At 36.8% G+C, this 22,916-nt stretch overlaps 1 protein-coding gene across 1 annotated transcript in view; it reads left to right on the top strand.

Annotated features, from left to right (window-relative positions):
• Positions 1-21,990, top strand: part of LOC140169694 (poly(3-hydroxybutyrate) depolymerase-like) — a 40,250-nt gene extending 18,260 nt beyond the window's left edge. The window contains exons 4-11 of the mRNA XM_072192992.1: positions 806-897; positions 3,309-3,419; positions 6,534-6,566; positions 8,143-8,254; positions 14,271-14,313; positions 15,163-15,288; positions 20,295-20,320; positions 21,638-21,990. Coding sequence (XP_072049093.1) covers positions 806-897; positions 3,309-3,419; positions 6,534-6,566; positions 8,143-8,254; positions 14,271-14,313; positions 15,163-15,288; positions 20,295-20,320; positions 21,638-21,699 — 605 coding nt within the window. The 3' untranslated portion in view covers positions 21,700-21,990. The remainder of the gene's footprint in view (positions 1-805; positions 898-3,308; positions 3,420-6,533; positions 6,567-8,142; positions 8,255-14,270; positions 14,314-15,162; positions 15,289-20,294; positions 20,321-21,637) is intronic.
• The last annotated feature ends 926 nt before the right edge of the window (positions 21,991-22,916 follow it).

Genomic DNA, 22,916 nt, shown 5'->3' with positions numbered 1-22,916 from the left:
ACATAGGCCACGTGACAAGCAAAGGCAGAAAACGTACCATATTTTGGAATTTTATTTACCTAAAAACATTAATGTGTATTATTAGCGCTCAATTGTTGTTAACTGATGCGTGTTCTATAGGCCTATACAAAAAAATTCAACAATAAACATGATAAATGGGCGTCTATATGGACAATACATTATATCGATTTTGACACGTGCTCGTGTGTCAGTACATTTCCATGGTCAGTAAAATACTATAGAGGAACCTACCATTTTTCTTGTATAAACGTTCGATGTTTTGATCAAGTATGTGAATAATCGACATTAGACCCTTAATGTTTTTTCAGGAAATAAAAGATTAGATTATCATAAAAACGAAACAGTAATCTTTGGTTGGGTCTAATGTAATATTCACATAGAATTTTCAACGTTTTTTCTATCCTTATTCTTGCTCAATTAAAAAAATATTTTGGCGTATATAAAATTGAAATAAAAATCTCTGCCTCTTAAACGACATCAAATGTGCTACAATTGGGTATCACGAATCGTTATATATGATGTGCAGTTAATATTCATATTTTCTTTTATACAGAGGATGCTTCAGTTTTGACAGGAAAAACATTTTCTTGAAAACCCTCTCACTCGGTTATTTTAAAAAGATTACCACGCTTCAGAATGTGCAATAAATTAGCATTAAAATTTGTCTTATTCTAACAGCAAGCGTTTCTAGAATGCAGTATGGCGAAATGTGGTGTAAGTCAAACCCTAAACCTTACGACGTATTATGCTAATACTAATGCCACCTTTATCGTCTGTCCTGTAGGTGTTGTTCAGAAGGTGGAGGAATATTACCGCTATTTCGTCACAACACCAACTTTTATGACGAATTATTCAATGATGGCTGGACATGCAATGGTAAGAGGTGAAGTAAGGCGTGGCACAAGTGCGTAATCGGGGGGGTGAGGAGGACATTACCCTTGGTAAAATATTTTTGTCACCCTCTATATGATTAGTGTAATACCAAAGGACGATTTAAAGTTACGAGGGCGGACAAAAAGTTCATAGAACAAGGTATATGCTTCTTTGTTGCACGGTAATGAATTTGGTCATTTGAAAGCTTGTTCCTTCAAGACGTTACTGCAAAAATATTGGATTATTTGCATCACTGTATATGGGCAGGACGCTCTTCAGAGGAAACCTACCTCCTTGAATTCACAGGTACTACCAGAAGTGAACACAGGGTCATCGTGGATTTTTTTCCCGATGGTAGTGAAAACTCAAATGAAATTTAACAATGTATAGTTGCTGTAAATGGTGATGAAGTCCTTGATATTCAACAGCAAGGAAATGGACCATAGACCTCAAGGATGGAATGAGCGTCCATGAAGATCATCCAAGGTCCAAATGACTTACTGCGTCACCTCTAATGATATACGTGCTGGTACAGTGGCATTGGTAATGAATAAAGAACCAAACAAGAAAGATGAGATAGTCACAAAATATGGCAACTCTGATGAAAGCGTTTTCAACATAAATCCATTAACATTTGGTTTTCCAGGGTGCATTCTAGATGGGGTCCCAGAATCTTCATGAACAAAATTGATACCAGTTGAGATAATCAGGACCACACCTTCTATAATAATAATAATAATAATAATAATAATAATAATAGTAATAATAATAATAATAATAATAAAACACTTTTATAAAGCGCATTACATACAAGAACATATCCCAATGCGCTGAACAGTAAAATATCTTAAGTATACTACAACAAATATAATACAAAATGAATTCATATATTCTATATACTTAAAATGAGGACCGAGACAAGTTTCATTTATATAGTGACCAAAGGTGATAAGACAAATAATAACCATTGGAATTATGAGTCCATTCAGTGGAAGCACCTGGATCTCCCACCCCTAAGAAGATCATCACCCGGTCACCATAGTGCAAGACATTCATCGCTGTTTTCTGAGATTCAGTGAGAGTCTTGATGATAGATCATTTGCCATAAAGGAAAGTACAATCATAGACATTTATCATACAATTTTGATAGCAAAATTGAGGCAAACCAATAAGTGAAATTTAGAAGGTTGGTGGTTGGAATGGGAATGTTATCGGATTATGTAGTGTACCCTATTCTTAGTTTGACAAGCTGCCATTCACAACAGAGTGGTTAGTAAAATAAAGCAACCATATTGTAGTCCACCCAGCAAACACAAAACGTTTTCGACATCATTCGAAAAAAGTTATAAAATGTTGTCAGAAAATGTTTAAATATCGGGTTATATAAAGGGTATATTAAGGGTATAAAACATTTTCATAACATTGAAAGACATTTTTTTAATAATCTACTGCCCAACGAACACAAAATGTTTTACAGAAAACGTTTAAATGTCAGGTCATATAAAGGGTATAAAAACGTTTTAATAACATTCCAAAAACATTTTTTTTAAACATGATACAAAACATTCTAAACAGAATGTTGTTTTTGGGGTTGAAAAAATATTTTGCGAAAAATGTTTCCCCAAAATATTTGCAATAACGTTTTAAAACGTTTTGAAGAAAACATTTTAAGAACATTTATGTGTTTGCTGGGGGGGAAATACTTTAACATAATATTATTTACGTGTTGGCAAAATATTTGGCAAAACTGTTTGCAAAAATAGTTTACAATAACATTTTTGAAAACATTTTAAAAATATTGCTGTAGTGTGTTTTCATGACCTTTATATAACCCGACATTTTAATGTTATTAAAACGTTTTTACCTAAACCAAAATGTAACTTATTTAAAACGTTTTAAAAACGTTTTTGTGTTTGCTAGGCAGACATGGCCTCCAGTAAGTGAAATCTATTTAAGAATTGTAAGTCCTACCTTCATAATATCAGCTTTGCTGGTGATAAATGCCGTGGTGAGCCTTCACCGAAGAATGGCTAATAGACCAATGGGAAGACTTCCATTTTGTTGACATAAAAGGTTTCAAGAAAAGTTGCGACGGGTGCATTGATGTATGCAGTGAACATGTTCAAGAGTTAGATAGAACGAATTTGGCTAGCACTCTGTCAAGTACCTTGTTCTACGAACTTATTGACCGCCCCTCGCAGCCAGGGTTCGTCAGTATGAAATCACACTGTCAGTTTAAAACAAATGCCGAAATTGGGCGCGGTCCCCGCACGACATTAAGATCCATAACTCACTATTCTGAATGACGTCACTGTATCATGTGCATAAACATGATAAATGCAATTGTTATTAAGGGTCTTAATTCAGGGTTTTAAGATTTAATTTAAAAAGGATATTTTATTCATACACAATAGATAACGAATTTCTTCGGAAACCCGTGCGACGTGGAGCAATCCCCATACATCAACAACTGTAACTACCACCAAGCGTTTGCAATACTGAATCACATCTATGGAGACTTAAAGGTATAATCCAAGATAATCCAAGACATAATTAAAGACACTAGTTGCGTCTACGTCAGGTGCGGCGTGATTGGGTATTATAGACGTGCGCATTTTCTCGTTGACAGGACGTATAACTAGTCTTTTTAATTCGGTGTCAAATTATATATTCGAGGCCCCACAGCTCAACGTGTTCGATCTTAGGATCGAACGTCTATGCTGCATCGATACTTCGCTATCGTAATTTAGAGTTTGCCTGTGCTGTATGGGATCCGCATACAATAACAGACGAAAGATTGGAGAGAGCTGCTCTGTTTGTCACCAAGAACTACATAGGAGCCAAGGGGTCCATGACACAAATTATTATTGATCCATTTAAGGGATCTGGAATGAGCGTTTTGAGTGTTTCGACAGTATTTGTTGTGGGACATGAGAGCACATTAGACATATCGAATTGCATTCTGAATACGAAGAATGTCTTTCTGATATCAAATAATTTTAATTTTTGAAATTCACGATATAATACAAATTTTATGACAGATTATTAAAATTTGATATTTTTCACATTTTTGATATAAAATAGTCCTCGAAGTAAATTTTATAAATCTAATGACATATTCTTAAAGTGTATGTAGCTGGAAGGAAAAGCCGACGATCGATTGAAAAATTTAACCTTTCATATTGAAGATATGGATTTTTTTCCTCCAAAAGACCTAATTTGTTTTGGTGTGGAAAAAATCCATATCTTCAATACGAAAGGTCAAAATTTTCAATTGATCGTCGGTTTTTCATCCCACCTACATACACTTTAAGTATAAATCACCAGATTTATAAAGTTTACTTCAAGTACTGTTAAATATCAAAAATATCAATTAATGATTTGCCATAAAATGTGTATTACATTGCGAATTTCAAAAATCAAAATTATTTGATATCAGAAGGACATTCTTCGTATTCAGAATGCAATTCGATATGTCTGATGTGCTCTAATGTCCCACAATAAATACTGTCCAAACGTTCAAAGCGCTCCACAGACTTCGAGTATTGTACGTACAATATTGTATGCAACATATCTACGTTATTTAATCTATTGCCATTCTATTTCCAGTAATGTTTAAGTTCTAACGAATGTTTGATGACGAAAAATCGATAATATGTTACATGTAATATCTAGTAGAAATATATTATCGATTTTAGGTCATCAAACATTCGTTAGAACTTAAACATTACTGGAAATAGAATGGCAATAGATTAAACAACGTAGATATGTTGCATACAATATTGTACGTACAATAAAAAGTCTGAATACTGCTTTAAGATTATGAAGAGATTTCTACCTAGCTAGATAAGGATGATTAGAGACATGTTCCAGTCGATTACATATGTTGTACGATATGATAAGTGGGTGCTTTTTGGTTGTAATCCTGACAATTTTGCATTTGGCGGTATTAAATTTCATTTGCCATTTTTCGGCCCAATTACAAAGAAAGATAAGATCCTTCTGTCTGTAGTATTTCTGTATGTTGAGGTGATTGGATGACTCTGTAGCCTATAGGAGACAATCGCCTGCAAATAATCTAATCCTGGTAAAACTGTCAATATGGTCTGCAATGTCATTAAGGGGGTACTACACCCCTGCCCAAGTTTGTGCCTATTTTTGCATTTTTCTCAAAAATTGTAGCGCATTGGTGACAAGTAAGATCTGTATATTATAGGGGCAAGGACTACAACTCCTGTAGTGGAAATTTTATTTCAGCACAGGCAACAGTTGTGGAGTTACAGTCAAAAATGAGGGAAAACCAATATTTGATCAATAAAATCAAAATTTGCCAGGGGTGTATAGTACCCCCTTAATGTAAATGAGGAACATGAAGGGGCCTAGAACAGTTCTTTGGCGCACTCCAGATTTAACCTGTGCTGCGTCTGAAGTTTCACCGTCTACGACTATCCTCTCTGCGTTCTTGATGTTTACCATTTTTCAATCCAAAAGGCGACCTCATATTCCGTAGAAATTCAATCTTTGCAGCAATCACTGATGATTAGGAACCACAAAAGCTTTCTGAAAGTCCAATATTGGAACATCAGTCTGCCAATTATTGTCTAGGTTGTGTGCGAGATCTTCTATTGTAATGATAAGTTGAGATTCGCAAGAATGTCCAGATTTAAAACCATTTTGAAAATTTGAAAAGATACTATGGTTTTTTAGGTGACACATAATATGGTGGAAAATAATAAGTATGTTCAATACGTTTACATGACTGAAGCTAAAGAAACATGCCTATACTAGTTTGCACGTTTGTATTCCCTCTTTTTCTGTAAATGGCAGTTATGTTGGCTGTGAGTCAGTCATCTGGTAGATCACCTGTGGTGAAAGATTGGGAAAAATATGATATGATATTATGAAAATAGTAATAACCTACTTCAAATTCTATTTTTTTCTCGAATTTTTCTTGCTTATAATATTTGCCACAAATTGTTTGCCAATTTCGGCTTGCCAACAAATGTCTTTATCTTCCTAAAAATATTGTTGCTTTTAATACCACTGAAGGGGTCTGTCACCCACCTTTGCACAGTATTTTCGTGGGGCCTGAGAGCACATCAGACATATCGAATCGCATTCTGAACACGAAGAATGTCCTTCTGATATCAAATTATTTTTATTTTTTGAAATTCGCGATATAAGTACAAATTCTATGACAAATTATTAAAAATGGATAGTTTGACATTAAAAAATGTTTATCATCAATACGAAAGGTCAAAATTTTTCAAATGATCGTCGGCTTTTCATCCCAGCTACATTCACTTTAAGTACATGTCAATAGATTTATAAATTTTACTGTTAAATATGAAAAATAAAACAATACCAATTTTCAATAATTTGCTATAAAATGTGTATTATATCGTTAATATTGGATATCAGAAAGGCATTCCTCGTATTCAGAATGCAATTTGATGTGTCTGATGTGCTTTCATGTCCCATAAAAATACTGTGCAAACGGTGCAATCTGAGGCCTTCAAAATAAATATATAAGCCGCGTCAGCTTGATTTATTTTTGTATGTGGAAAGGTGAAGTAAAGTTATGTCAGATCGCCGCAAAAATCCCCGATTATAATCTATTCTCTCATTAATGATTTCAGAAACCTACTGGCGAAGTACCACTGTATGGCATTGTAAGTTATATTATTTGAGACGCTAATCATATGTAATGCCCAGGATTTCATTTAGATGTTTTTTATTGAGATAAATTCTTTTTTGAAAAAAAAAAAAAAAAAATAATGGTTTGTCTCAAAGCTCACGAGTGGTTTGAAAACAAATGCGAAATGCGATTTTTTTTCCCGACTTTTTTCATAATATTTGGAGAAAAAAATCTGATTTTCGCCGAATTTTTCTGGAAAAACTAATTTTTCTTTTTTTTTTTTTTAATAAAAACAAATTCCGCATTTCTTTTTTTTCCAAATCTCACGAATTTACAAATGCGCGCGCGAGCTTTGAGACAAACCTTTTTTTCTGGCCTAAACTGCTTGTTAAGACATAATATACATGCCGTTGGATAAAACCTTCCTCCAATAGCGTAGCCAGGATTTGAGTATGAGGGGCAAAGCCAAATTTTCGTCCCCATTTGTCAATTTGTTAGTCATTTTTAGTCATTTTAAGGACACTTTGCACTTTGTCGTCACCATTTTTACCCCTGGAAAATTTATGTGAGGGAAATTTGACCCCCCCCGTTCCTCCTTGCTACGCTCCTGTTTTCCACAGGGGGGGGGGGGGAATTTCAAACGGAAAGCACACTTATCTGGGAATCAACACTATAATGAAAGACAGAGATAAAAAGACTAGTTCGCGTCTGAAATTCTGACAACTAGACAGAAAATGCTGTACTGCGCAGGTCGGCAACCAATCACGGCGCGCCCTTGCCCTGACGTCAGACGCGATTTAGTCTTTTTTTATCTCTGTCTTTCATTATAACACTAACCCACTCTATTTGAAACTCACCCTCCCACTGTGGAATATTCAGAGGGTGTATGAAATGCAAGTGGAGTTGCTTTATGTGTTCATTCCATTTGAAATTCACACACCCTTTTCCTTGTGGAAGATGTTTCTATTCTATAACCTTCCATAGGGGTAGTGTGGAATTGATATGGAATAGCCCATTTTCGGTTACTCGTATAAGGGACCGTTCACAAACACTTGTTGGGGGGGGGCTGATGCAAAAAGGGGGCCTGAATTTTTTGACCCTCCTAAGGGGGGGGGCTGAAATAAATGACCACAAATTTTCCTGGAAAAATTGAGTTTATATGCTTTTCTATGGGGTTGACTCATAATTTTCATGTCAAAAAAGGGGGGGCTGACATTTTCTAGGTCTGTACAGGGGGCCCCGAAAAATTTTGCGATAAATTTTTTTTGCATCAGCCCCCCCTTACAAGTGTTTGTGAACTGTCCCTAACTTTCATGGATCACGATAAATGACAGCACACAGTTAAACAATCAAGGTTATCCCTATAATCAACTAGGCACCGACTAAAAAGGGTCGATTTTAACCCCACAAACATGGCCAAACTATTTGACACCAAGTTATGGTTAAAATGAACCCATCGGGATAAAATTACTATATTGTGATTCAAATCTCTCTTTTTTTAGTAAGCTGTCATTCGGCTTTATGCACAAACCCGATTTATCTTGGTTATGAAATCATGAAATAATATGCCAACCTAATACTTTTCTCTCTAACATCACTGTTTTAACCAGTTCCTGACATTTGACCAATCTGAGTTCTTACCAGGTAGAAATCCAAAATTATATAGCATGGATAATATTGGCTATGCTTATATTCCGTCCGCATGTCGCAGCACATCTTCTAGTAAGTATAATATCCGAGTCCATTTTTTTAATTTTCGTATACTTACGAACCCTAGATATATATAAATTGTCCCTTTGTATTATGCTGACTATAGAGGGTGCAATCGCATCCTCATGTAAGTAGAACAAAATGTTCGAGGATGTTTAAAAATCGTTCTGTTCTCATATTGACGAAGGTACGTAGTTATAAACAGTCCGTTTATCTTATGCTGACTTTAGAAGGCGTTATCGACTTCGCTACTCGGCGAGTCGCGTAATGTAAATCATGGGAGACAACCTCATAGTACGTCTTTTCTGATTGGTCGAACATCATCCCAGACTAACTGTCGTTTTATCTTTTCTGTTTCGGGAGCTCTATTGTTTAGAAACGAAAACGCAAGGGATTAAGTGAGATGGTGTGTAAGTTGACTTCATTGTTACGTTTGGGGCATCATGCTTCTCATTTCAAGAGGTAATAATAGGTGCTGTCAATCACACTTATGTCTGTCAATAAAGTTTGGATAAGTCAATTATATGCAACACTGGCGCTTCAAGTGGGCAATCTTACTCATGTCTCTCATTTAACTAGGCAGGATAGGCCTACATCAGGTCCGAACGCAAATTTGATGTCATTATGGTCTATATTACTGTGACATTTAAAAAAAGGACCCATGCCTCTTCTCCTCTCGCTTTCTTCTCTTTCTAGTCTGTATGTCTCTCCTCCTCCCCAACTCTCACATGTGCCATCTGTTGAATTATGTGGATATCTGAATTATATTGGATGTTGAATTTCCTTTACCCTTCTCCCCCTCTCACTGTTTTAGCAGTAGTCCTATGATCAACGTGGAAAAATTAAAATAAACGGAATAAAATCCTCCCTGCTCTTCTCACGATCTCCTCTCCTCTCCTCTCCTCTCCTCTCCTCCATCCGATCATCTCCTCGTCTCATCATCCCCACTTTCTCAAATAATACATTTAAAATATATTTGAGTCTGGCAATTTTGCCTGAAGCAATTATCAGATTACCAATTCCAATTAAAGAAATCCTATTAGTTTCACTTCAACGTACAAGATACAAGATACAAGATATTTTATTTTCCCATAATTCACATGAAATCACACAGTATATATTTTAAAAAACAAAGGCAATATCAAACAAACGAATTATGGAGGGATGACCAGAAGGCCAGTAAGGCCAGAGGAAGTCACCCCCTTAACAAAGAAATGTTACCATCAAAAAAAGTAAAAAACAAAACAAAGCATAACAAACAAACGAGAAACACAATGCTCAAGAATTAATCATATTTTGAGATCAAGTCACGTTTATATATCTTACGGAAATGTTTCAATGAATTTGCCGTTTTTATTGAATTTGGCAATGAATTCCATAATATTGGACCAGCAGTACGAATGGCATGGTCAGTAAATGTTTTGTTGTTCTTCATTAAGTTGAATTTATCTGCGTTTCTCGTTTGGTAATTATGAATATTGGAACGTAGTGTAAAGAAGCCATCAAATACGCCCGGTAATTCATTATTACTGTACTTGTACATAAATACCCCCAATTCAAGTTTGTAGGTGTCTGCAAGAGTTAAAATATTGTATTTGGCAAATAAGGGAGCAGTGTGGCTTCTATAATGACTATTTGCTATTGTCCTCACAGCCCATTTCTGTAATTTCATAATTTTATCCAAGTATGTTTTACACGTATCACCCCAAATCAATATTCCGTAATTTAAATAAGGTAAAACAAGAGTACAATATAGAGAATACAGGATACGATCAGGTACATAAAATTTAAGTTTGTTCATAACTCCAATATTTCGCGAGATGGTTTTTGCTATACAGTTTATATGGTATTTCCACGTCAAACATTCATCAATAATCACACCCAGGAATTTTGTATTAGTAACCCGTTCCAGAACTGACTCATCTAAAATGATCTCAGGAGATACATCACACACAGTTGAGTTTATTTTTGATGTCATATGTGGTGTACCCAAAACCATGTAATTTGTTTTACTTGCATTTACCGATAGTTTGTTCGACTTAAACCAATTACTAATTTCTTTCAATTCATTATTAATTAATTGATATTTACTTTCAATATCTTTATGTGAGTACAGAATAGTACTTCTCTGGTGTTGCATATTGCCAAGTTTTAAGGTGTATTTGGGACGAAAATAATTCCCCGTTTCATCTCTACATAATCATATGACCGATTTTTGCGCGATTGCTCGAACAAGTATACGTAATTCTTGGCAACACTGATTACTATTGATTAATGTATATTAATGTATAATTCTACGCTGGGCTATTTGCACGAGCTACTCCCGCCTAGGCTGAAGTACCTATACACCCAACGCAAGTCAATTCGTCGCTGTTTTGACATACTGTCGTATGACGAAAAATGCCGTTTTGAGAAAATCGCATTTAAAGTTTTTCCAATTTTTGAAGACCCACTGGAGAGCACCAAAGTAAAATACGTTTATTATTATCAAAGAATATAATCAATAATATATCTGTCTTTGTTCTCAACATAATACAAACTGTTTATTCATTCACTAATTAGAAGTAATTAATCTGCAAACTCATACGATAGTATGCCAAAATATGCACAATTTGATAACCTATGTATTAATAATGATACGACATTGTGATACGACAGTATGTCAAAATAATAGGCAACTACAGTTACACGGTGGCCTATGACGACGTATCATGATACGACTGTATGTCAAAATACAGAATGACGTTTTCGGGGGGGGGGGGGGGTGTTACATCAAAAACCATGTCGTATCACACTAATTAGTGCCATATCTCATTACCTAATTACAAACGTTGTGAATATATAGAGTTTCATTCACAGATTTTGAAAGTTTATATAACTCATTTTGCCCAAAAATCGTCATACGACAGTATGTCAAAACAGCGACGAATTGAAGCAGTAAAATTTATCGCGAATTAACGACCGTAAAATTAGACACTTCTTTTGTCTAGATTAGCATCAACCCTCTCATCTCATGTTTTTCATGTCAGAAATTAACATAACTCCCGAAACCGAAACAGATGTTATCTTCGTTCAACTTTTCTGTAGTCAACAAAGACTAGACTAGAATAAAGGATTGTTCACGTACCATGCTAACACTTCAAAATAACAATGAGATCCGAAACCGAAACCTGAAACCAAAACAGAAACAGAAAAGATAAAACGACGGTAACCGTCGGTTTATCTTTTCTGTTTCTGTTTCAGTTTTCAGTTTCGGATCTCATTGTTATTTTGAAGTGTTAGCATGATATGGTACGTGTGAACAATCCTTTTTATTCTAGTCTTTTGTTGCCTACAGAAAAGTTGAACGAAGATAATCGTTTCGGTTTCGGGGGGAGTTATGTTAATTTCTGACATGACAAACGTGAGATGAGAGGGTTGATGCTAATCTAGATAAAAGAAGTGTCTAAATTTTACGGTCGTAAATTCGCGATAAATTGTACGGCTTCAATTGACTTGCGTTCGGTGTATAGGTACTTCAGCCTAGGCGGGAGTAGCTCGTGAAAATTGCCCAGCGTAGAAATATACATTAATCACTAGTAATCAGTGTTGCCAAGAATTACGTATATTTGTTCGTGCAATCGCGCAAAAATCGGTCATATGATTATGTAGAGATGAAACGGGGAATTATTTTCGTCCCAAATACACCTTAAAACTTGGTAATATGCAACACCAAAGAAGTGCGTTGAAGTGAAACTAATTGGATTTCTTTCATTGGAATTGGTAATCCGATAATTGCTTCAGGCAAAATTGCCAGATTCAAATCTATTTTAAATGTATATTATTTGTCATTCCCTCATTTCAAATCATTAGTTTTGGTTTCTCTTTTGTTCAGAAACCAAAAATCAAGGGATTAAAAGTGGAGACGAACTGGTCTGCAATCATAACACTATTGTGCTGGGAGGACACAAGAGGGTATATATAACTAAAAGTATAATGGCCTATTAACCATACGTATATAATAGCCTATTGTGCTAACATTTTCATAATCGGATATCTATCAACGCGGGCGACAGTTGATGCTCTCTGTCGTAGGTGGCACACTTTCATGACACCTTATAATTACACCGAGTTCTACGAGGCCTACATGTAGAAATCATGTCCATATATTGAGGGGTGGGGGGGGGTGTTTTGCTTATTTGTCTGAAATATAAACGATGCATGATGATGTAGATGATTTGATTATGAATTGTTTATTCCCCAGAAAGCACAAACCATACCTCTTACCTATGCTCCCTCCGCCACCTATAACCTCCTCCCTCCCCCCTCCCGCATCCCCACACTCGATATCGACTCTTCCCTATTATTCCACTCCACTCTTGAGCTCTCCTCTTCCCCTCCCCACTTTCAATGCTCTCTCCCCTCTGTTTCTCTTTCTCCCATACCCTTAACCCCACACACACCCCACACACCCTCTTTCCCTGACGATCTCTTCTCTCTTTCTTCTCCATCTTTCTTTTACTCTAGGTCTAGGCCTATCACATCATGCGATACCCAAATAAATAAATAAATTGAATAAAAGTCAATTTAAACCAGCTTTCTATGATATTGATCTTCCGTCTAGACTACACCGTAGTCCACTTGCCCATTGTGCATACTCTGGATATTGTATTTTAAGCTTAAAACTCTGATTTATGTGTGCACAATTGATAGATTTTCACATCTGTTCTTTTCAGTCACCCTACTCCCTCTGTTTGTTAGCTTCCCAAGTGGACTACTGACATTGGATTGCGGTTTTCATGCTTAACACGGCTGTCTATGAGCTTCTATGGATGAGATTGTCGGAAATCTGGCCTACTAAAATTGGCCATGATGTAATGCATCTTTAAATGGATCTGGCTTGTGATTGGTCGCCCCGATCTCGTTATGGTTTAAATCCTCCGGGTACCTGTCATTACCATTAATAACTACATGGTACACAAGTATGTGGCCTACCCCGCCTTTGTGTTGTGTAATTGCATGAACGCGTCAATAAGTGCATGAACGCGTCTTGTATTTGCTTGCGGTTAAATTTGATTGATAAACAAGTATGATTGACAGTGTGAGTGTTAGGGACTTTGCCCGTTCAAAATCCCGTTTAAAATCAAAAGTCCATAGTCTATCTTCCGTCATGCGACATGCACATAAATAGAGTTGAGTATAATATTGTTCATATCACTGAAGTGTCTATTATATCACTCAAGTGTATAATCTGTCAAGTGTCTATTGTAATGTCTGTGGAAATATTTCGATGGTCTATATATTTTCACAGTGAAATAAGCTAAGGTTATTTCGTAGTCTCAAGTCAATGCTTTCAAACTAAATCAATGCTTTCAAATGTAGACTGCTTTGTTCGACTTCTCTGCTCGTAAATTTAAACATTTCTTTTGTATACTTAGATCAGGTAACTTCAAACCCTGTAATTTTCTTCTTCATACCACTTATAAGAAACTGAAACGAAAACCGAATCTGCCTTATACAAATGTTCAGTTTTTAACAAAAGGTAGAAACAAAGAGTTCGATATCTTGTGACTCAAGTGGTTAGGCAGGATAATAGGAAACCACGTGACCAAAACCAAAACCAAAACTAAAACTAAACATTTGAAATGGCCGATTCATTGACCAGCGAAAGGGGCGCTAGACCACTAAAAACACCGGTCTTCCACACACTGTGGGTGCTCCATAACCTTGTCTTATACAACAGGCATCCATCTCTATTGAAATAAGCTGATTGGTACTTCAAACTTAACAGTGAATTCAAGGAACAGATCAACTCACATAATCCCTTGCGTTTTCGTTTCTGAACAATAGAGCTCCCGAAATAGAAAAGATAAAACGACAGTAAGCTTTGGATGAATCGGCTGTCAATCATGTCAACCACTGGGCTTCAGAGACGAATCGCCATATCCCCATACACATGTTTTTGGATACCCCAGGCACTCCGTGTATATTTCTCTAGACTTTAATATACATATGTATAATAATTATTATGAGATATTTATTATTTCAGACTGTAAAGTTCATGTCGTACTTCATGGCTGTACCCAAGGAAGGTATGTCACTAAATACGAGGGTCATTCAATAAGTTCTACCTCCACTCTTATAACTTTGAATTACCGTTAGCTGGTTAGTGCCCGGTGTTTTGCGTCGCGCAGTCCCTGTTTGTTCTCGTGAAATAATTGAGTTAAGGCAAAGAACAAACTGCTTATTGCATTACGGTTATCCGTATATTAAGGGGGGGGGGGGGCGCTGGGTGCGATGGTTTACTATAGTAGGCCTATATGTAGGCCTATATGGCGTTCTCTTCGGAGCCGAACTCCATGTTGTTGCTAAATGGTTTATGCTGAGTCTTAACTACGGGTACACCCAGTCAGTCCTAAACACCGTCAGTACGAACCGGGTTAGGTAACTCTAACCCTAAAAATTCGGACTGACGGTAGTTCGGACTGACGGTAGTTTGGACTGACGGGGTCGGGGAGACCCCTTAACTACAGTGTTCAGCGAATTCCTGTAAAGTGTGCCAAGGCTTGTGGTTCATGTCTGTGCGTAGCGCATTTTATCATAAATCCAGACAAGCTTAGCGACCGTTCACAAACACTTGTAAGAGGGGGGCCTGATGCAAACAAATTTTATCGCGAAAATTTTTCGGGCCCCCCCCCCCCTTTACAGACCTCGAAAATTTCAGGGCCCCCCCTTTTTGACATGAAAATTATCGGTCAACCCCATATAAAAGCATATAAACTCAATTTTCCCAGAAAAATTTGTGGCCATTTTTTCAGGCCCCCCCTTAGGAGGGTCAAAAAATTTCAGGGCCCCCCTTTTTTGTATCAGGCCCCCCTTACAAGTGTTTGTGCACGGTCCCTTAGGCCTATAGTGTTTTTGTTTTTGATCATTTCATTCAGGATTTTCCTGAAAGAGATATACGCTAGAAAGACGGGATACAACGAGGTTGCTGAATTGAACGATATAATTATCATTTACCCACAAATCACGCCAACTCTAGTGAATATCAACGGATGCTGGGATTGGTGAGTTGTTTTGTCAGTCTGGTCCGCAACGAAGATGCATTTGCTGACGGAAATTCGTCACTATATAACATAGAGGGCGCCAGACAATGGTCTATAATCAAGCCGGGGTGGGTAAAATCATACATTTTTGATGGGTATGCTCCCCCGGAATTTTGAAGTGGTGAGTCTTTGGGGACTGACGGCGTACCGGTAGAAGGGGGTCTTTTGGAGCTGCGAAGAAGTTAAAGGGGTCTTTTGGAGCAGTTGCGTACAGTCAAAATTAAGAGTTTTGTTGGGCTTTCTGGTTGAAAATCGCCTGAAAAATCACCATTGGTCATTTAAAGCTAAAAATACCAAAATCAAGGGTCTCTCAGAACTCCCTTTTTCTAAGATTCAGGAGACTTTCGCCCAAAAACTTTTTTCCTGGAGGGAGCATACATAGTCATTTGTGTTGAGTGCCCCTGCACGGTTTAAGACGGAAACGGGGTAACGTCTAGCCATCGACGACATTATCGTTGATCAGGTGATGCTAAGTGACGCCGCGATTAACATTCAAAGAAGTAAATTAAAAATAAAGACCATCAAATATTATTGGTGACGCAATTTCCACCCTTCCTTTCTTCCTTCCTTTCTTCCTTCCTTCCTTCCTTCCTTCCTTCCACTTAGGCAAAAAGCAGAGAGGGAGTTGGGGTTAATTTTTACATTTATCACTACTCTACTACTTAAGCGCACATTTTTTGCTACGTTGACAAACTCTTGGACACGTCATCTCTTAGCTTTTGTTCCTAGTCTGGGAGATAGAAGCTAAATCAGCATTCCTTTGTTGCCATGGTAACAAGCCTACCTTGTTTTTGTTGATTTTAGGTTAAAAAGCACCATAATTTCTCTTTACAAACTTTGCAAAAACCGCACATTAAGATGGTAGATTTTTTGCCCAAACAGACTTCAAAGTTAAGTAACCCTAGCAATTATTGTCTTACAATTACCCAATTTTAATAAGTCAGTGTTGCCAGATTCATACCCTGTTGCCACGTTGAAATTTCACATTTTCAGAAGTTGAAAAATCAAGAATTTTCATGGTCAATTTTAAGTTCTTACACCCGCCCTCGAGGTGAATTATTTTTCTTCATTCTTGGTAAATATAACAATGACATTATGCCCTTTCAGATGATAGAAGAAAAACTTTGGGCCTATACAGAATTTGGGAATCACGTGACGTATAAATAATGCGATCCGATTCAATAGAAGAAAACATGTTAAATACATCTTTAATTGTTTAATTGTAGAATTTTGTTGCCCAAATTACAAAATGGGTAAAAAAAACAAAATGGTAGATATTTTGCCCAAACGGACTTTACAGTTGAGTAACCCTATAATTGAAGACAGAGATAAAAAGACTACTTTGCGGTTGCGTCTGACGTTATTGTCAAGCAAGGTCGATTTATGTGGTGCCGATCGGAGAAAAGGAATAGCACAAAATGGTGAAAAATTACGTACTTTTACAAGGCAAAAAGCAACTTTTCTGGGCATTGTTGACATGGTGCCTTCGCGAAAGAAAGTTTCCTACTATAAAGACCTAACTTTTGAGATGGTTTGTATGTTTGAAGGTGCAAAATTAACAATAATCAGCAACTCATATTATCACGACACTTGTAAACAAACCGTGCTCGAGTTTGATTGACAGATGACGTCAGACGCAAACTAGTCTTTTTATCTCTGTATTCCAGTATAGCAATTGTCTTACAATTACCCAATTTTAATAAGTCAGTGTTGAAAATGGCCACCAAAATCCAATGTAAAGCAATTATACAACTGACACTACCTTTAACTTTGTGCGCAGTGTTGTGTTATATCCATGATGTGGTAAGTGTACAACAGTGTTGTAGTCGAGACTGGCCTATCCGAGATCAAGACCGAGACCAGGCAGTCCGAGACCAAGACCGGCTGGTCCGAGACCAAGACCGAGACAGGCAGGTTCGGGACCAAGACCCGAGTCCGAGACCGGGCTTGAAAGTATATAATTAATGAATGATAACTATCTCGGTGACCGGTACATGATGAGCCATACAATAAAATTTTAGTGCTAACTTTTTAAAACAAGAACACCAAAATTCAATTATTTTTCAAAACGTTTGATCCAAAACAAGAGAAATATACTAGGAGAGCTAGGGCCACCTCCTATGCACCCCCATCCCGGCCCCCAACCGAACCAAACCAACTTTTTTAGGTTCCTGAGGTGACCCCAAAACATACTTCATAGGATTTTGGCCGGGGGGGGCAAGATTAACTGAATTTTGACGTCGTCATTGGTTTAACACGTAAACACGAAAATGTCTGAAATAATTCCAAAAGTGTATGCATGTTATCAAGCAATATTTTATCAGTCTAAATCCGTTGAGGTGCGACAGTGCACCTCACTGCAAGTACTGTTTTTTGAATTTTATGTATGAATAACACACGATATGATATATACTGAAAATTTCCCCTGTGTGAAGCAATGTATACGTGATGCAATGTTTAGTATCTTAGCCTGCCACGCACGCGGTCTGAGTTCAATCCCGAGAAAGTTTTTTTCTTTACATTCATTTTGAATCCAAAAGTATTTATTTTCATGTGAAAATGTATACATTGCACTGGGAAATATATTTTGTGCATTTTTTTTTCTGTACGTAACGGGGCCAATAGAGCTGAAAACGCACCTCGGCTCGGGGAAAAATAATTGCGTCCAACATCCAGGCAGTGTTGCCGTCATATTGTCTGTTTTGTTTACGCTATTGGCTGTTGCCGCATTAAATGACGCCGGCCACCATCGTCTGATTTTGGCGGTTATTTTGAAAGCGCCCTCAACTGTGACCTTGGTATCTTCCTATTAATACCTTGACTTATTTATACTTTACTGCCAGCAATACTCATCAAAATCTGGTAAATATTATACATCATAAGTGACCATTTTAACTGCATACATGTGCTTTTCATACAATTTTGGCGGCCATTTTGTAAAGCGCCCTCAGCTGTGACCTTCTGGTACCTTCCTAATAATACTGTGACTTATTTATACTTACTGCCAACAATACTAATTCAAAATCTGGTAGTTAATACCTTATAAGTGATCATTTCAGCGTATGCATATGATTTTCATTGGATTTGGGCGGCCATTTTGAAAAGGGCCCTCAACTGTGACCTTTTGGCACCTTCCAATCCAGTTAATTCCTTGACATAATCATACATTACTGCTATCAATACTAATCGAAATTGTGGGCAATTATATCTATTACCCGACTATTTTAACCATATTGCTTTACATTGGAATATAGCGAAGTAGTACAAGATATTTTATGACTAGGAGTATATACCTTAAAGTCATCCATTTTGTTTTGATAAACATGGTTGGGTTTTAAAAGTATCTAGATGTAATATGGGCAACAAAACTCCAGCCTTTCTACGATTTGATCAGGGAGATGTATATTCAGCATGTTTTTTCTTCTGAATCGGATCGTATATTTTCACGTCACGTGATGCCCAAATTCTGTATAGGCTCTAAGTGTTTCTTCTATCATCTGAAAGGGCATGCTGTCATTGTTATATTTACCAAGAATGAAGAAAAATAATTCGCCTCGAGAGCGGGTGTAAGAAAATGAAAATTCTTGTTTTTCCAACTTCTGAAAATGTGAAATTTCAACGTGGCAACAGGGTATCAATCTGGCAACAATGACTTATTAAAATTGGGTAATTGTAAGACAATTGCTAGGGTTACTCAACTGTGAAGTTCGTTTGGGCAAAAAAATCTACCACCTTTGTGCGGTTTTTGCAAAGTGTGTACTTTATATTCACGAGTGAAATAAGAGAAAGTATGTTTTTTTAAAACCTAAAATCACCAAAAAACAAGGTAGGCCTGTTACCATGGCAACAAAGGGATGCTGATTTTTTTTCAAATACCGTATCTATTTTTACATTGGGGCCAAATAGCTTCTATCTCCCAGACTTGGAGCAAACTCCAAGAGTTTGTCAACCATGTCAACGTAGAAAAAGTTTGCTCTTAAATATTGAATAAAAACACTATGTCTAACCAAACTTATTCTAGAATACTTTGGCAGACAATATTGAAACATAAAAAAAACCTAGAAAACACAAATCCAATTAAAACAACAGTCTGCAGAAAGTAAAGTGCTTCTCTACGGAAGCTGGCTGACAAATCTAAACATTTTAAAAACACATTTGTTCACAATTTCATTTGTTGTCTGCGCCTTCCACTTAAAGGTGGGTGACCTGATTGACAGCTTCATCCCCAACTTTACCCTATCAAAATGCAGATTTTGGTATCAGGTGAAAGCTCATATTTTTCTCATTAACATATTGAAATTAGGCATTCCAAATCGGTATATTTCCGAAGAAATCGTCAAAAAACTGTCGAATTAGTCTCAAATATGGTATACCACATTTTTGACTAATTCAGCAGTTTTTTGATGATATCTTCGGAAATACTCAGTAATACTTCAGTAATTTCAGTATGTTAATGAGAAAAATAGGGTCTTTCATTTGACATGTTTGATATCATTTTTTTACATGATCATGATGATTATCATTAATAAAAACACTGTAGACTACTCGTTTTACGCTGTATTAAATGTCAGTAATTCCATGAAGAATTAGTCGCATTTACAATGAACATTTACATGATTTTTTGCATGAATGCTTATAAGGGACAACAGTTAATGTTATACATAAGTTTTTAAGAATTTGATTTTCCAAATAATATCAGGTCACCTTCCTTTAACGTTGTATTAAAAAAAATCTATTGTTACAATTCTTGGTCCTTTGTGGCTCGTGTCTAGACAATATCTAGACAATAGGTATAGTCAGTAAAAGACAGTAGATAGGAGTCATTCCGTATGTGAGGTACGTCACTTTCTTCGAGTGCCTCCCCCGGGATACACATATACAAATATCAATGTTCGAGATCGAACAAATTTGAATGAGTTGCCAGAGTAAGTCTTTATCTCTTTCTGTCATTTTGACTTACATTTTAGGTGGGGTTACACCGGTCTGGCTTATGGTAAGTATTTGCCTATATAAATAAGAATCCATTAGCTTTGGCTTTTGAAATTACAAGCCGGTGTTACATCTCTCCTGACGATGTTTAGAAGAACTGTCATGGGATTTTGTTTAATTGGATTTTAAGAATCTTAACCACCTCTAAAACATCATATTTTTTGGCCATAAGTGGTGTGAAGGAAATCCACCCCATCTTTGCATGGGATGATCTCATGTTCTCCCATCTTTGTCCACCCCATGCTTGTCTATTGGCTTGCTAGTTAAAAAGTTTTAAGAAACATAGTAAACCAGGAACTTGTCGCCATGTGTGCACTGGAGCAAGATGGGAGCTAACTAATTAAAACCTGCGTTTGACATGCGCATGATGCAGTCATGTCTACAGTAGAATTCATCTCGACCTTTGCAGGACTTAACCCCATTAAAAGCTATTAAACCAAGATAACACTCATTGAAACAGCTCAACTGATTAAATCGGATCTTCTCTGGTTGTGCACAAGTGACTGTTTTCATGTGCGATATCGCAATAAAGCTGGTATTCATAGCTTCAGTTGGGTAACCGATTATAAAGGAAACGAAAGGAAACAATGTTATGTGTGGCTTTGTTCACGAAATCAGACAATGTCGTGCTTTTGTAAACCAGCATTCTTGAAAATGAGCAACATAATGATTTTTGACTTAACACGGTTTAGAAATAATTTCTTCATATTTTTGGTGTTATCTGTCGTTTACATGTCCTTCCTAAAACACAAAAGTACGACCCTCTCCAAACACCTAAATTAGCTAAAAATTTAGGACATGTTACAAAACTTTATTTTCTAGAACCTATTTAGAATAATTTAAATGTAGCTTTTACCGGTTTTTTGTGGCATCCTTCAGAAGTGAGCGGTCCGATACCAATATTTTCGGTCAAATCTCCATTCAAATAACACGGGGAGTTGGCTAGCTATGCCTTGCCCTCACTCATATTTTACAAAAGTACGACCATTTCTGAACATCTAACCTAGCTGTAATTTTAGGTCATGTTAGAGAAATATATTTGCTAGAAGTTTTGGAGAATAAATAAAATATTGGCTGGTTATTTTTCACACAGTGATGTTAACTAGGCAAGTGTCCATTCTCCCAACATACATCATTTGTAGGGGTCACGCGTCAATGGTGAGAGCACTGTGTATTGTGTATAGGAAAACGGACAGTAACTGCAGTATGGTATGCACACACAGCACGCACTTAGCGGGTAAAACCTTGTTTTGACCGTGCGATCAGTGAATAGAACCTAGTGTGTCTGTAGTCCAATGGATCCGTCTTGCTTTCTTTTCAGCTACTAACCTCGCACCACAGATGAGCGCTATCAAACAGATGATCGACAGGGTTTTGTCTTAATGCTATTGGAGGAAGACTACCGCCCAACCCTATAATACATGCAGGACGCCATTTTGTGACTCTTAATAAATTATAATAAATTATCCATCGAAACTGTCTCTTCAGCTGAGCCCTATAGAGAGCTCTATGGTATTTTTTCTTTACCCGGTAGGAAGTAAAGACCTGGCCGGTGCACGGTTTACCGAACCGCCATATTGTATTAAGAGTCACAAAATGGCGGTTCAAGATGTGTAAACCGTACATTACACCGGTCCTCAAAATCGGTATGCAGTTTGTCTTGTTTGCAGTGTCTTATCATAGTAGCTGAGATGGTGTGGTGGACGACTAATGCAATTATCCAGTGGGTTCAAAACGTTTTAATAGCTTTAATTGTGGAGTTACGAGGGTCATTCAAAAAGTTCTACCTCCATCGTCACATCTATCTCTGTTATCTTATATGCTAGGAAATTGAAATTGCCCATGATTATGCTCTTAAAGCCATATTGTAACATTTCCATACAAAATAGATTTTTTTGCCATAAAATGTTAGCTTTTATTATCCGATATGTCCCCTTTTAATTATGAGCCGAACAACTGAGGTAAAGCAAAGAAAATTGGAATTTACTACCAGCACCGATGTCGCCAATGTGTATTACGGTACTATCCTTTGATGTGTATAACCGTCCCGCATGCCATGCACGTACTGTGTTACGAACATCGTGTACGCCTTCGACTAATATTTCCATCGTAATAATAAAACAGCACGGTGAAGTTGGCTCGAGATTCGAGATTAGAGATTAGACATTCGTTATTACATTGAATATTACACTTTCAATCATTTTTATGCATCAATCAAGTGTACGGGAGTAATTTCTGAAAATTTCAGACCAGTTTTGGACTTTAAAAAATTTTGGCCCAACTATCAAAAATTTTGGCCCAGAATCAAGTGTTCTAGAGTATTTTGACACCCTTTTGGACTTTCAAAAATTTCAAAAATGGTGTTAAAATGCTCTAGAACACTCTAGAATACTCGATCGGTACATTAAAGTTGTTTTTAGGTCTAAATTCACCTAGATAAGAAAGTTGAAACTGGGCCAAAATTTTTGCAAGACCAAATCGGTGTTAAAATACTCTAGAATACTCGATCGGTACATAAAAGTTGTATTTAGGTCAAATTCGGCCAAAATCACGAAGTTCAAAAAATTCAAATTTTGGGCCATAATTGGGCCAAAAATTTT

Source organism: Amphiura filiformis, chromosome 14, assembly GCF_039555335.1.
Source record: "Amphiura filiformis chromosome 14, Afil_fr2py, whole genome shotgun sequence".
NCBI classification, from domain to species: domain Eukaryota; kingdom Metazoa; phylum Echinodermata; class Ophiuroidea; order Amphilepidida; family Amphiuridae; genus Amphiura; species Amphiura filiformis.
Note: the sequence above shows the minus strand (reverse complement) of the source record. Positions and strands in the feature narration are given on the sequence as shown.